This window comes from Megalobrama amblycephala, linkage group LG1 (genome assembly GCF_018812025.1).
Source record: "Megalobrama amblycephala isolate DHTTF-2021 linkage group LG1, ASM1881202v1, whole genome shotgun sequence".
In the NCBI taxonomy this organism is placed as follows: Eukaryota; Metazoa; Chordata; class Actinopteri; order Cypriniformes; family Xenocyprididae; genus Megalobrama; species Megalobrama amblycephala.
Window position 1 is genome coordinate 65004918 of NC_063044.1, and position 14727 is coordinate 65019644.

The following is a 14727-nucleotide window of genomic DNA, read 5'->3' on the forward strand; positions in this document are numbered from 1 at the left end:
TCAGGCCAGTTGAAAATAACTAGAATATCAAAATCAACCGCAGGCAGTAGATCCTTCTCCTATTTGGCACCTAAACTCTGGAACAATCTTCCTAGCTTTGTTCGGGAAGCAAACATACTCTGCCAGTTTAAATATAGACTAAAATGCATCTTTTTAACCTGGCATACACATAACACATTATCAATTTATGTTAAAGGATTGTTAGGCTGCATAAATTAGGTCAGCCGGAACCTGGAACACTTCCTATAACACCAGATGTACTTGTTACATCAGAAGAACGGCATCTATGCTACTATTAGTCTCTCTCTGTTTATCCCGAGGTTTACCATAGTCAGCTGGATCCGGGCCGTATCAAGGTGAGACTGAGGAGCTGCACCTAGACATGATGACAACACCACCCAAGTGTCAGCAAAGATTTTGATTTCTAGAACTAGATCATCCTCTGTGAAGGCCTTACTGACACAACAGCCAGTGGCACAGCTTCCCAACAAACCACCTTTACCGACATGATCTACGATCTTAGACTACATGGAACCAGATTAAATATTTTGGCTGTTGCAATCCCAATTGGGCTTATGATCTGTAAAGCTGCCTGAATCATAATCACACACTGTTCGCTGTTGGAAAGAGGAAAACAGGCCCCCTAACTGAACTGAAAATGAGATGGCAACTCAAAACTGTACAAAGTAAGAAGGTCTAAGCATAAGCACTCTTTTAAACACTGCCTCCACACAGGATTGTCAGCAGAATCCATGACGTCACTCAGCTTCCTGAACCTATAGCCACCCCGTGTAGGTGTGCCTCAGAAATTGACTGAAGGAGGGAAAGAGAAAGAGAGAGAGAAACACAGAGGCACATAATTACCATCAGGACATAACACGTTTCTTTCTTTTTGTGTAATGTAGCCTAGAAGGCAAGTTGTTGTTGTTTTATGTATTAACAGAAACTGCTAAATATCCAACAGAAAGTGATATTTCAACGGTATTCTCTGCACTCGTCCTTCACAGTTCTAATTTAAGAAAGCGAAAGTAAAAGTGTTTTATTAACACGTGGCCTTGTATGAAAGACAGAACCTCTAATTTTTATGATAATAATTATTTTTTTTATAGCTCTTTCTTTGTATAAAGTATGGACATTAAGTTTATTGTTTTATCAATACTTCTGATGATCGCTGATGGTACGTATTGTCACTTTACGTTGATACTTGAAAATAACCTTCAAGATTTTTTTTTTTACATAATCAGTTTCTCTATTTCTTTACAGGCTTCAATGTGCACGGTCCCTCATGGTCCTCTGGTTGTTCCTCTGGGATCTTCAGTGGTTTTGCCCTGTTATGCTGATGAACCTTCACTAACAGAGGATCTGGAGGTGGAATGGAGAAGAACAGACTCAGAGACTCTGGTTCATCTGTATCAAGATGGTGAGAGTCGACCAGAGGAACAGCAGCAGGAGTATCATGATAGAGCTCATTTCTTTACTGATCAGATTCAACATGGAAACTTCTCCCTCCGTCTGGACAATCTGAGAGCTGAAGATGAGGGACAATACAGATGTAAAGTTTACAGTCAGCAGGAATCTGGAGAGACTGAGGTTCAAATAAAAGATGTTGGTGAGTGAGAGACACTTTGAGTTCTAGTGAAATTTTCAATAAAATTACATTTTATGTATTTTAAACTTATTTTTAAACCATTCTTTCAGAGCGTTTGCTAGTATCAGGATCGAATCGGTCCGTATCTGCATATGATGGTGAAGACGTCATTCTGAGCTGCTCTGTAGACTCTCACATCACACCTGAACACATTGAAGAGGTTTCATGGAAAAGAACAGATGAAGATATTCTGGTTCTGCTCTACCAAAACAATGAGACTTTACCAGAGGCAGCACATGAGCGATACAGAGACAGAGTTGATTTCTTCACTGATGAAATCCCCAAAGGAAACTTTTCTCTCAGACTGAAGAGTGTCAGAACTGAGGATAAAGGAGTTTACATGTGTCAAGTGTTTGCTGGAGAACTTTCAGCCAATGCAACGGTGGTACTGGAGCAACTGGGTGAGTCGACAAAAAAAGCTAAATAAATATAAATAGAAACTTAATATTTATTTGGGGGGGGAAATAATAAGTGAAGATGCTGATTTTGCAGTGTAAAACAATTATGTGACATCGGTGCCTCATAAACAGAACATTTCATAACTTCTCTCACTCCAAATGGCAAGTTTATTTTTTAAATCCCGATATACACGTGGAAAATGGCATATGCAACGTCTAGGCCCCTGATACATCAATCTTGAGCGAGCGAATGGATATTTCATATTTTATAACACAATAACAGTAAACATAAACTAGCTTCTTCTGTATTTCCAGTCTGTAGTTTGGATCATTCATTGCAACATTTAACCTGATTCTCATGTTTAAGAATCTGCATGACAAATAATTTATGCTGCGGCTCACTGACATGGTTATAACCCTTTGATGTACAACATGGGTCAAAATTGACCTGACTGAGTTTTTATTTTCTATATATTTGCGAGAAATTAATTTCATCTTTCAGTATTCCAGGTATTCTTCAATTAACTTGTTTTTGATCATCACAAATCCTCATTTTATTTTTTTATTTGAATAAAAATCATTTTTGTATCACTACCCTTCTAAAAAAAAAAAAAAAAAAAAAAAAAAAAAAAAAAAAAGACCCGTATTCATTTCCTATGTTATTTCAATCATGGTTGAGTGTTTCTTTGCTGATGTCATGAATGTGGCTCCCTCGTCTCATCCTCCGGACCACCAGAGGGAGCCATCACCGGAATACTGAATCTCATTCAGACTCCATTACCCATAGGCCCTAATTCCTGGGACTGATTGCACACACACCTGCACGGCATCACACACACCCTATATAACACACACACTTGCATTCATACATCGCGAAGTCTTGATTTGCTACGGTGGTCATTTCTGAGCGTTATTCCCTGGACTGTTATCTCGTTGTTACTTGGACTGTTACTCTCTGCTGAACCTTTGCTGCCTACCCCGATCTCTGCCTGTGCCCTGGACTGTGTTTGTTTGCCGCCTGGCTTGATCTCTGCCTGTGACCCGACTCTGATTCTCTGCTGCCAGCCTCGACCCCTGCCTGTCCCTGTTTACGGTACTGCCTTGCCCTCGTTTGTAAACACTGCTGTGTTTTAATAAAAAGCTGCAAATGGATCCGCACTCTGTTGACCCTTCATTACAGCTGAATATTTGAAAGAAATGTATTTTATCATTTATTTCAGGTATTCATTCAATATCTTGTTTTTGATTTTCTACAAATAATTATGTTTATTTTTTCTTTCAAACTTTATAAACAAACACATTTTTTTGTATTTCTACATCAATTTTACACACATGGGACAAAAATGACCCATATAGAAATCTTTAATATCTGCAAACTTTTGCAAGTAGGAACATATTTACTGCAGACAACTGTTCATCTGCCACACATTTCACATCTTAACAAGGCTACTTTTGTATATTTGATGGATGTAAGTCTTATTATATTTCATATATTAGGCTATATATTATATTTCATAATTTTTATTTTTTTTTGTCATAAATCAATGCTATTGGTCACCCTTTAGGTCTGTCAGTGTTCCTGAAAAGTAACAGTTTTGGACATATACAACATGGGTCTAAAGTGACCTGAATATCACACCTATTACAAGAAATTAATTTCATCATTCATTATTCCAGGTATTCCTCAATAAACAAATCTTGGTAACACTTTATTTTACAGTGTCATTGTTACATATGTTACATGTAGTTACTATAGTAATAACTATAAATTATGCATAATTACATGCAACTAACCCTAAACCAAACCAAACCCTAATCCCAAGCCTACAGTAAGTACATGTAGTTACTTAATATTACTCCGTACTTAAGTGTATAATTATAGTGTAACAAAGACACCTTAAAATAAAGTGTAACCCAAATCCTTATTTAAATTCTTCCTTTTCTTTTTGAATTTTCTTTTTTGTATGTTTCATTGCCTTTCTAAAGGCCAAAGTATACTTCACTTTTTACGTGTACGCGAGGGTCAGCTTACAGATTTTTTTTATAACTTTTTATAATCTGGAAATGTCTCTCAGGTTGACTATACGCTTTTAAATTGTGTTCGACTGTGCGCAAAGTATACTTTCAGCTTTTTTTTACAGTGATGTCATCATCCAGTTCAGTTCTGTTCACATACATTAGTGTCTTTTTGATCTGCCTGCATTGACACCATTGTGTGCGAACAGAACTGAGCTAGACGATGACATCACTGTTTTCTCCAGTGCTGATATATAGATTATAAATTAACTAATTGATTTTACAACCAAATGAATCAATACTGAATTTACTTAAGCTGGACAATGACGACCATTTTCTTTAAGAGCTGCTGTGCAGCCAAAATTATGTACCAGTTAATTATCAATGTAAAGCTGCTTTGACACAATCTGCATTGTAAAAAGTGCAATATAAATAAGGTTGACTTAACTTGACTTGACTTGACTTTATGCGCAACATATCCCAGGCATCTTTCATTGAAATAGCTGTTGAACCAGGTGAATGTCCTGGGCAGCTCCTCAGGATACTTCTGGGGAGTGGGGGCACTGAATTCGTTGATCGATACACTTATTATATATTTTCACTGCTGGACAGAAACCTTTTTCAAAACTGTTACTTTTCAGGAACACTGATAGATGTAAAGGGTGACCAGTAGCATTGGTTTGTGGCAAAAAAATTATGAAATATTATATGACTTTCATCCATCAAATATACAAAAGCACCCATGTTGATATGTGAAATGTGTGGCGGATTAATAGATGTTTGAGGTAAAAATGTTCCTACTTGCAAAAGTATGCAAAGGTTTCTATATGGGTCATTTTTGACTTATGTGTGAAAAATTTATGTAGAAATACAAAAACCGTGTTTGTTTATAAAGTAAGAAATAAAAAAAAAAAATATATATATAATGATTTGTGAAAACCAAAAACAAGATATTTAAGGAATACCTGGAATAAATAAATCATTCAATCAGTCTTCAATCATCTTAAAATGCACATATGTAGATTATGTAAAAAAAAAAAAAAAAAAAAAAAAAAAATTAAGTGGCATGCCTTTTTTTTTACACAAAAAGAGGGTTTGTGCTGGTGTAGCCCTGTACAAAATTTCTATAAGTTACAGAGTATAAAAGATCATTAACAGTGTAACACACGCACATAAAAAAAAAGAGAAGTTCATAAATAGAGTTCATGTTAGTTAAAATTGGGTAAAAGGTGTGCTGGTTAAAAGTATAAATATAATATGTAGAGTTTAATAAATAAGACTATTTACAGTTAAAGTTAAATTCATATAAAAAGTTTTTGTTTCATTTGAGAGAAAAGTAGAGAAGAAGCAGCTGTGTTTATCAGTGTAATTTAACCTGTTACCTGTCACCTGTCAATCATTTAATTCCTGTTTTGCTTCTGGTTGTGTTAGTACTTGAGCCAATCAGAGTAACATCACTGTGTAAGGGGCGGGACTATTGGGACAGGTTTGTGTGAGGAGTAGTGAGCACGCATGAAAAACGGAGAACAGACGCTATGACGAGAGCGCTAATGAAGGAGGCATCGTGGTGTGGGAAGCATTAGTGTTTTGTTATGAAGGTCGACTACTCGTGGTCCTTACAACAAAAAAAAACTTTGGTGTGACCTGCAAGAGACGGATGTTGGTGAGAGAGAGACTGGTTTTCCAACCGAAGGCCCTGCTGTTTCTGCCTGCTGTTTCTGTGTGCCCTGCCATGATCGGCTGTGCTTTGCTTCTTCCTTTGCCATTACCATCGCCATTACCATTGCCTTTGCTGTACTAACTTAACCTGGATTTCGTGAGTACTACCATTCACTTGCACGTGCTTTTTTTGTTTATGCTCAGTTTCTGAGTGAAGCGGCCATTCCAGTTTTTAGGCCTCACCGCACACAAAGTGGCATCGAACAGGCCTGCAACGGGGTTGGACATTTTTTCAGAGGGAATGAATAATTGTTTAATTTCAGTATAACCACAGAAAGGTTTGTTTTCCTTTTGGAAAAGTTAAGTTTTTCTTTTTTGTTTGAGTTTTTTTTTTCCCATCTTTTCATGCCTATGTGATTTGTTTTATTTTATTCTAAGATACATTTATCTTTTATTTAATGTTGTAAATAAATACTTGTGAATATTTTTGCAGTCAAAATACAGTTGTGGTGGTCTTTATAAGAATAGCCAAGAGTATTACAAATATACATTTATTAAGTAACATATAAAACAAGTTGTATTTCCCTACAACGAGCCCAGGCCCAGTCTCATTGTATTAACCACTCCAGCTTTATTTTCTAACTACATGGGACCTGGGTTACATAAAATGGAGGCACCGCTGGGATTATTTAACATAAACGGAAATTTATAAACATAGAGTACAAGCCACTAGACCCCACAACTTTAGAGCAGTAGTATAGAGCATTTGTATAAAAATAACGTGCTAACAGTAACTAAAAGCAATTTAAGTAAAGTACAACATGGCAAGCCAAACAAGTAGTTCATCACAGCGTGAGCTAATTAACTGGTGCAAAGGAGAATCATTAGATTTAAAGCATGCCCTCCTTTTACACGGAGTGCCAGAAGGTGTTTCAAGAGAAGAGATTGAAGAAACAGCAGGGACTATCAAAGCATTGGGAAAAGGTAGAGTGAGAGGAAAGATGTTTCACCCTCAACAACAATCAGTAATGGTGTTATGTGAGTGTCGTGAAGAGATTGACCCCTCCAAAATCCCACCTGAGATAATGCCTATAAGTGAAGGAAGTGGTTGGAAAACTGTCTATTACACAGAGCCTCAGCTTGATAACTTTGAAGAGAAGCTACTTTCCTTTTTGCAGTGCGAAGGGAGAACCTTAGATGACTTACCAGGTTTATGTTCACTCACCAAAGAGGGTAACAGCAACCCTGAAGACATCATCCGTGCGGTCGGTGATGTTATGAGCAGAACAAACAAACAACATGACAGTCACCCATACAGACGTCTGCGGACATTCTCTGGGGTCAGTCCCACCCCAACTGGAGAAGAGACCTTCGATAATTGGCGGGAACAAGCAACATTCTTAGTAGAGGAAGGTGAGTGCTCCGACAAAGAAAAACGGTGTCGGATACTGGAGAGTCTTAAAGGGCCCGCCTTTGAAATCATTCAAGCTGTGCGCCTGACTCAACCTGATGCTAGCCCACATGAGTACATAAAGGCTATAGAGAGCATTTTTGGTACAGTAGAGTCCCCAGAAGAACTATACTTGTCGTTTAGAGCCCTCCACCAACAGTCTGGTGAGCGTCTGTCTGAGTTCCTACGAAGAGTAGAAAAATCTCTTGTCAAAGTAGTACAGGGAGGTGGTTTACCTGTTAGCGCTGCCAATAGCGCTCGTTTAGAGCAGCTTCTTAGAGGGTCTACCTCTGAACTCATGTTGCTTCAGTTGAAAATTAGGGAGCGGAGTAGTAATCCCCCTACATTCTTGAACCTGTTAAGAGAAGTGATGGAAGAGGAGGTTCGCCAGTTAGCCAAACAAAGCCATTTGTCACACATGCGTCCTCAGCGTGTACGCACTGTCCAAGCTGAAAAGGAGAAAGAACCTGAATCAGTCTCTAGGAGTGAACTGCAAGCTCAGATTCGAGAATTGAGAGCGCAGCTAGAGCAGAGAAGCAACTTACAACATCAGCCAATCTCTGATGAATCTTTTACAGGTCTGAAAGAGAAACAAAAACAAAAAAATGAGTCCCAGAGTGAATTGCAATCACTAAGGAAACAAGTGAAAGCCCTAGAAAATAAAATGAGTGTAATGGCAGTGAAATACACATCAGACCCCCCACGAGAACACACACCCCAGCCTCACCAATACAAAGCAGCTCCAGTTCACAAGCCCGCTCATTCCAAAGTTTTTCCTCCCCGACAAGACAAGGATGAGTTTTTCTGTTATCGGTGTGGGGAAAATGGCCACATAGCCACCAGATGTACTGCCCCTGAGAATCTCCAGAAAGTTATTAGAAAGCTTATACGCTTGGTGCGAGTTTCCCCTTTACCAAACAAAGAGAACCCAAATCCTGCAGCTGAAGAGCAGCATGTAGCTAGAACCAATAAGGTTGAAGTCCCAGAACCTAACACTGACTTACCTGAAGGTCTCGTAGGTCCATCATTTATTCACACCATCAAAGTTAATGATGTAGTCTGCAATGCTCTTATCGATAGTGGGTCTAACGTGACTATTATTTTTGAAAGCTGGTATAACAAACACTTAACTGATGTCCCGATAAAACCCCTCTCTGGTCTTGGACTCTGGGGCCTTTCAGACACTGAGTTTCCTTACAAAGGATATGTTGTGGTTGAGATGGAGTTCACTGAAGAGATCACTGGTGTATCGGGACGAGTAGAAGTGCTTGCTTTAATCTGCCCTGAGCCAAGAAATCAGCAACAAACCCCTGTATTGGTTGGCACCAATACATCTCTGTTTCGCCGCTTATGGGAGCTGGTGAAGACAAAAGGTGATGAGAACATTGTGCACTCAATGAGGATTCAGTCTGTTTACGCACCTGTCAAAGCACAAGAGCAGTTTGCAAAAGATGAAGTCTTGGGACAGATAAAGTGGAAAGGACCTGGTTTACACTCCATTGCTCCAGGTGTAAAGTACTATGCAACATGTAAAGTGGAAAGACAGAGTGCCCCGTCCAAAGACTTTGTACTGATTGATGCACCCACTGAACAGTTGCTCCCCGCCGGTCTGCTGGTACAGACTGGTGTGCTTTCAGACGGCAACATAGACAATAACAGTTTCACTGTCCTCATTCAGAATGAGTCAAAAAGGGCAACTTCCATCCCAGTTGGGACCATCGTTGCTGAGATGTATGCTGTGGACACAGTTACCCCAGTTCTACTTTCCAACCTCCCAGCTGAAACTCTAGACCCAAGTCTTTTCAATTTCGGGGACTCTCCCATTCCCGAAGAGTGGAAAAGTCGGTTTCAGCAGAAGTTGGCTGAGAGGCGGAATGTTTTCTCACTGCATGAGTGGGATGTTGGTCGCGCCAATGGTGTTGAACACCACATACGCCTGCATGACCCCAGACCCTTCAGGGAGAGGTCAAGGAGGATAGCCCCTGCCGACATAGACGACGTGCGGCGACACATACAACAACTACTGGCTACTGGCATTATCACTGAGTCCCGTAGCCCATACGCCTCACCAATCGTTGTAGTCCGCAAAAAGAATGGGAAGATAAGAATCTGTATTGATTACAGAACACTGAACAACCGCACCACACCAGATCAGTACACAATGCCACGCATTGACGACGCCTTGGATTCTCTATCAGGCAGCCAATGGTTTTCAGTTCTGGACTTGCGCAGTGGTTACTACCAGATAGAGATGGCTCCGGAGGACAAAGAGAAGACGGCGTTCATTTGCCCTCTCGGTTTCTATCAATTTGAGCGCATGCCACAAGGAATCACAGGAGCGCCAGCAACATTTCAGCGCTTAATGGAAAAGGCTGTAGGTGATATGCATCTTCTGGAAGCTCTCGTGTACTTAGATGATATCATCATTTTCAGCAAGACACTTGAGGAGCACGAGCAACGTCTTCTCAAGGTGTTGGACAGACTAGAGGAGGTCGGATTGAAGGTTTCTATTGACAAATGCCAATTCTGTCAGCCCGAGGTCAAGTATGTGGGTCACATTGTTTCTGCTAACGGAATAGCTACGGATCCAGACAAAGTGGAGGTAGTAAAGCATTGGAAAGAGCCCACTCACCTGAAACCGCTGAAGTCCTTCCTCGGATTTTGCAGTTATTATCGGAGGTTCATTGCAAACTACTCTGCCATTGTCCGTCCCCTCTCCGAGCTCACCAAGGGTTATGCCCCCACTTGGCAAGACCCCAAGACTAAAAAAAGTGTTGACCAAAGCAAAGTCTATTTCAAGCCATCAGAGCTGTTCGGAGAACGGTGGACTAAAACCTGCCAGGACGCTTTTGACCGTATTCGTGACTGTTTGATTAATGCCCCAGTGCTAGCTTTCGCTGACCCCACAAAACCGTACATCTTACATGTGGACGCCAGTATGAATGGTTTAGGCGCTGTCCTGAACCAGGAATATCCTGAGGGCCTCAGGCCAGTAGCTTTTGCCAGTCGTAAGCTTAAAGACTCAGAACACAACTATCCAGTCCATCAATTGGAATTTCTGGCATTAAAATGGGCTGTCGTGGACAAGTTTCACGATTACTTGTATGGAGCAAAGTTTGTGGTAAGAACTGACAATAATCCATTAACATATGTATTGACCTCCGCCAAACTCAGTGCAGTCGGACATCGTTGGCTCGCCGCCCTCGCCACCTACGATTTCACCATCCAGTATCGACCTGGGAGACACAATATTGATGCTGACTTGTTGTCCAGACAGTACTCTTCAGAGGAGACAGAAGAGTGGATTAGTGTCCCACCTGCTGGCATCAAAGCCCTCTGCAAAAGAGCCTGTGTCCGTGAAGAGGCTGATGTGCCAGACAGATTTGTTGATCAGTTGGGAGCTCCTGCCACCGCAGTACCTGAAGCTTATGTGTTTCCAGTGAACCTTAGCATGAATACACTTGACCAATTGAGCTCAAAAGACATTCAAGCATCACAAGATGTGGACCCAACAATTGGACCATTAAAGAAAGCTCTGGAGAAGAATAAATGCCTGACACGCTCAGAGAACGACTCACCTGAAACTGTGCTGCTCCTTCGTGAAAGCCGCAAGTTGGAGTTAAGAGATGGATTACTCTACAGAGTAAAAGAAAAGATGTGCGGAAAACAGATCAAACAACTTGTCTTGCCCACAAGATACCGCCCAATGGTGTTAAGGTCTCTACATGATGAGTGTGGACACTTGGGAGTCGAACGCACCACTGAACTGATCAAGGACAGATTTTATTGGCCGCGAATGACAGCTGAGGTCGAGCAGTACATTCGAACCTGTGGTAGATGTATCTCCAGAAAGACACTCCCTCAGCATGCCTCGCCCTTAAACCAAATAACGAGTAATGGCCCCTTGGATTTAGTTTGTATCGATTTTTTGCAAATAGAGCCTGACTCTAAAGGTGTTGCTAATGTGTTGGTAGTGACAGACCATTATACACGTTACGCACAAGCATTTGCTACAAAAAATCAAAAGGCTATCACAGTTGCAAGAGTATTGTGGGACAAGTATTTTGTGCACTATGGCCTACCTGCAAGGATACACTCGGATCAGGGCCGAGATTTTGAAAGTCGCCTGATAAAAGAACTCTTGTCCATGCTTGGGATTCGTAAGTCAAGAACATCTCCCTACCACCCTCAAGGGGATGCCCAACCAGAACGATTCAATCGAACACTTTTAGCCATGCTTGGTACCCTGGATGCCGTACAGAAACAACATTGGAGTCAACATATCAACTACCTGGTACATGCATACAATTGCACAAAAAATGATTCCACGGGATACTCCCCTTATCATCTCATGTTCGGAAGGGAAGCAAGGTTACCCATTGACATCTGTTTTGGAATCTCACCAAATGGTGAAAGTGAAACCTCCTACCAACAGTACGTGGCCAGGATGAGGAAAGAGTTGCAAAAAGCTTATCAGTTGGCATCTGATGCTGCTACAAAGAATCATCTGAAAAATAAAGCCCGGTATGACCAACGTGTGAGAGACCTACCTTTGGAGAAAGGAGACAGAATTCTCATACAGAATGTGGGTCTAAAAGGCAAACATAAACTCCAAGATCGATGGAAATCAATGCCATATGTTGTTGTGGAGAAGTTGCCTAACCTGCCTGTTTATAAGGTCAAACCAGAGCATGGTTCAGGTGTGCTGAAAACTCTCCATCGAGATCATCTGTTGCCCATCGGTTACATGGTCAGGATGTTTAACCCATCAGATGATGCAAGCTCTGTTCGGAGACCTGTAACAAGAACTCAACGTACTCAGAAACGTCAACCAACCAAGTCTGAAGAAAGTGACACAGAGTTATCAGGTTCAGAGTTTGAAACTGTCCACAAACCTCCAGATTTTGATTTTGATATGGATGAGGTCCGGAGACGGATAAACATAAATCACTCTGTGGAGAATGATGAGAGTGAAAACTCTGAGGAGGATGGAAAAGCTGAGGAGGAAAGCTGTGAAGTTACAGAAACTCAACAGCTTACAGAGACAGAGAATGAGGAACCGCTTGAAGGTGCTGCACCTCCTCTGTCATACACAGATATCCAAGAGACAAATACTGAATCTGTGGAAGAAGATTCTCAAGATTCAGAAGAGGGAGCAAGCTCACCTCCCTTACAAAGAAACAGACGTAATATAGCTGCTGAAAGAGCAAAAAGTGAAAGGTCTTCTACAGTCCGGACATCCCTGAGAAAACCAAAGCCACCTATAAGATTTACTTATGAGGAACCTGGTCATCCATCTTTTGAACCAGTTACCATCATGCACCATGGCATGGTCATCCAACTCAAGATGAACTCTCCAGACCAAGACAACAAACCAAGGAAAAAGTCCAAACCATCCCAAAGGTATATGGAGGAGGATAAAAGGAATCACCCTTTCAAGTTGAGGAGGGACAAAAGGTGTGGTGAGGACATCTACACATTCAGAAGAGGGAGGGTGTAGCCCTGTACAAAATTTCTATAAGTTACAGAGTATAAAAGATCATTAACAGTGTAACACACGCACATAAAAAAAAAAGAGAAGTTCATAAATAGAGTTCATGTTAGTTAAAATTGGGTAAAAGGTGGGCTGCACGATTAATCGCATGTTTCTCACGCGCATTTCGTCAAGCCGGTTCCCTGATACCGCTAATACCATACCTGTTTTTAAACGGAGCGCCTTTTATGACGGAGCCGTAGTTCAGGACAAGCCACGCAATTCGCGTAATCGCAGGCGATTCATCTGCGAAGACGCGATATTGCGTGGCTTTTCAGTGACAGTCCGTAAAGCCGCTTATTTGAAAGCAGGTTGGTGATTTAGCGGTATAGGGAACCGGCTACTGAAAAGCGCGTGAGAATAGCATGCGATTAATCGTGCAGCCCTTAAAAGGTGTGCTGGTTAAAAGTTAAATATAATATGAGAGTTTAAAAATAAGTATTTACAGAGAAATTCATATAAAAAGTTTTTTTGTTTCATTTGAGAGAAAAGTAGAGAAGAAGAGCTGTGTTTATCAGTGTAATTTAACCTGTTACCTGTCACCTGTCAATCATTTAATTCCTGTTTTGCTTCTGGTTGTGTTAGTACTTGAGCCTAGAGTAACTCACTGTGTAAGGGGCGGGACTATTGAGACAGGTTTGTGTGAGGAGTTACCATGAAAAACGGAGAACAGACGCTGATGAGAGCCTTGAAGGAGGCATGTAGTGTGGGAAGCTGTGTTTTGTTATGAAGGTCGACTACTCGTGGTCCTTACAACAAAAAAAACTTTGGTGTGACCTGCAAGAGGTGAATATGATTGTGTATGCCTGTAATTTTGTGCTATTCGAACTGTTATAGTTAAGAGACGTGATAATGTGGTTACGACATGCTAATTAGCGGTAGCATTCTGTGCCAATGTGCATGTTGTAGTTTTAGCATTGTGATATCTCTAAACCTAAAGCAAAGCTAACGCTTTCAATAAGAAATTGTTTGTTTGGCTCATTCAGATAATATGTTTAAGAAGGACGGGTGAGAGAGAGACTGGTTTTCAACCGAAGGCCCTTGTTTCCCTGCTATTTCTGTTGCCCTGCCATTCGGCTGTGCTTTGCTTCTTCCTTTGCCATTACCATCGCCATTACCATTTCCTTTGCTGTACTCACCGGATTTCGTGAGTACACATTCAAGCACGTGCTTTTTTTTTTTGTTTATACTTTCTGATGAAGCGCCATTCCAGTTTTTAGGCCTCACCGCACACAAAGTGGCATCGAACAGGCCTGCAACGGGGTTGGACATTTTTTCAGAGGGAATGAATAATTGTTTAATTTCAATATAACCACAGAAAGGTTTGTTTTCCTTTTGGAAAAGTTAAGTTTTTCTTTTTTGTTTGAGTTTTTTTTTTCCCATCTTTTCATGCCTATGTGATTTGTTTTATTTTATTCTAAGATACATTTATCTTTTATTTAATGTTGTAAATAAATACTTGTGAATATTTTTACAGTCAAAATACAGTTGTGGTGGTCTTTATAAGAATAGCCAAGAGTATTACAAATATACATTTATTAAGTAACATATAAAACAAGTTGTATTTCCCTACAACGAGCCCAGGCCCAGTCTCATTGTATTAACCACTCCAGCTTTATTTTCTAACTACATGGGACCTGGGTTACACTGGCTTAAGCTGTTAGTAAATATGACCCTTAGTGAAAATAAGTGCTTGCAAAATAAAATATAGATTCAGTGCAAATAACTGAATAATTGCAGTTAATGTTATAATTGATGTTTGTGTTTCACAGGTTTCTCTCTTTTGCACATAACTGTGTTGGTTTTCTGTTTTGTTTCTGGATCTGGAGCTGTACTTCTGCTCTGCTTTCTGATCTACTGCAGATCAAAAAATACAGGTGTGTTTGAAAGATTTTATTTCTTGTGATTAACTCTGTATGTGTTACTGTAAGTGTTTTTGCTCATTTAACTGTGATTATTCTGCATCTTCTCTTCAGTCTCCAGAAGGACAATCTGGAATCTTCAGCTTTCTCTGGTCTTTTTT

General features: G+C 40.5%; 1 protein-coding gene, 1 long non-coding RNA gene and 1 pseudogene across 2 annotated transcripts; all 3 read left to right on the plus strand.

Annotated features, from left to right (window-relative positions):
• The first annotated feature begins 827 nt into the window (after positions 1 to 827).
• On the plus strand, positions 828 to 2589 carry LOC125279915 (annotated as a pseudogene).
• Positions 2590 to 5052: 2463 nt separating this feature from the next.
• Positions 5053 to 14707, plus strand: LOC125279945. Its single transcript, XR_007187473.1, has 3 exons — positions 5053 to 5725; positions 14477 to 14581; positions 14681 to 14707. It is a non-coding gene; the product is annotated as an uncharacterized LOC125279945 (long non-coding RNA).
• LOC125279734 lies at positions 6147 to 12778 on the plus strand. Its single transcript, XM_048209719.1, has one exon. The coding sequence runs from the start codon at positions 6543 to 6545 to the stop codon at positions 12669 to 12671; it is 6129 nt and encodes a 2042-aa protein (XP_048065676.1). The 5' UTR covers positions 6147 to 6542; the 3' UTR covers positions 12672 to 12778.
• Positions 14708 to 14727: the final 20 nt, after the last annotated feature.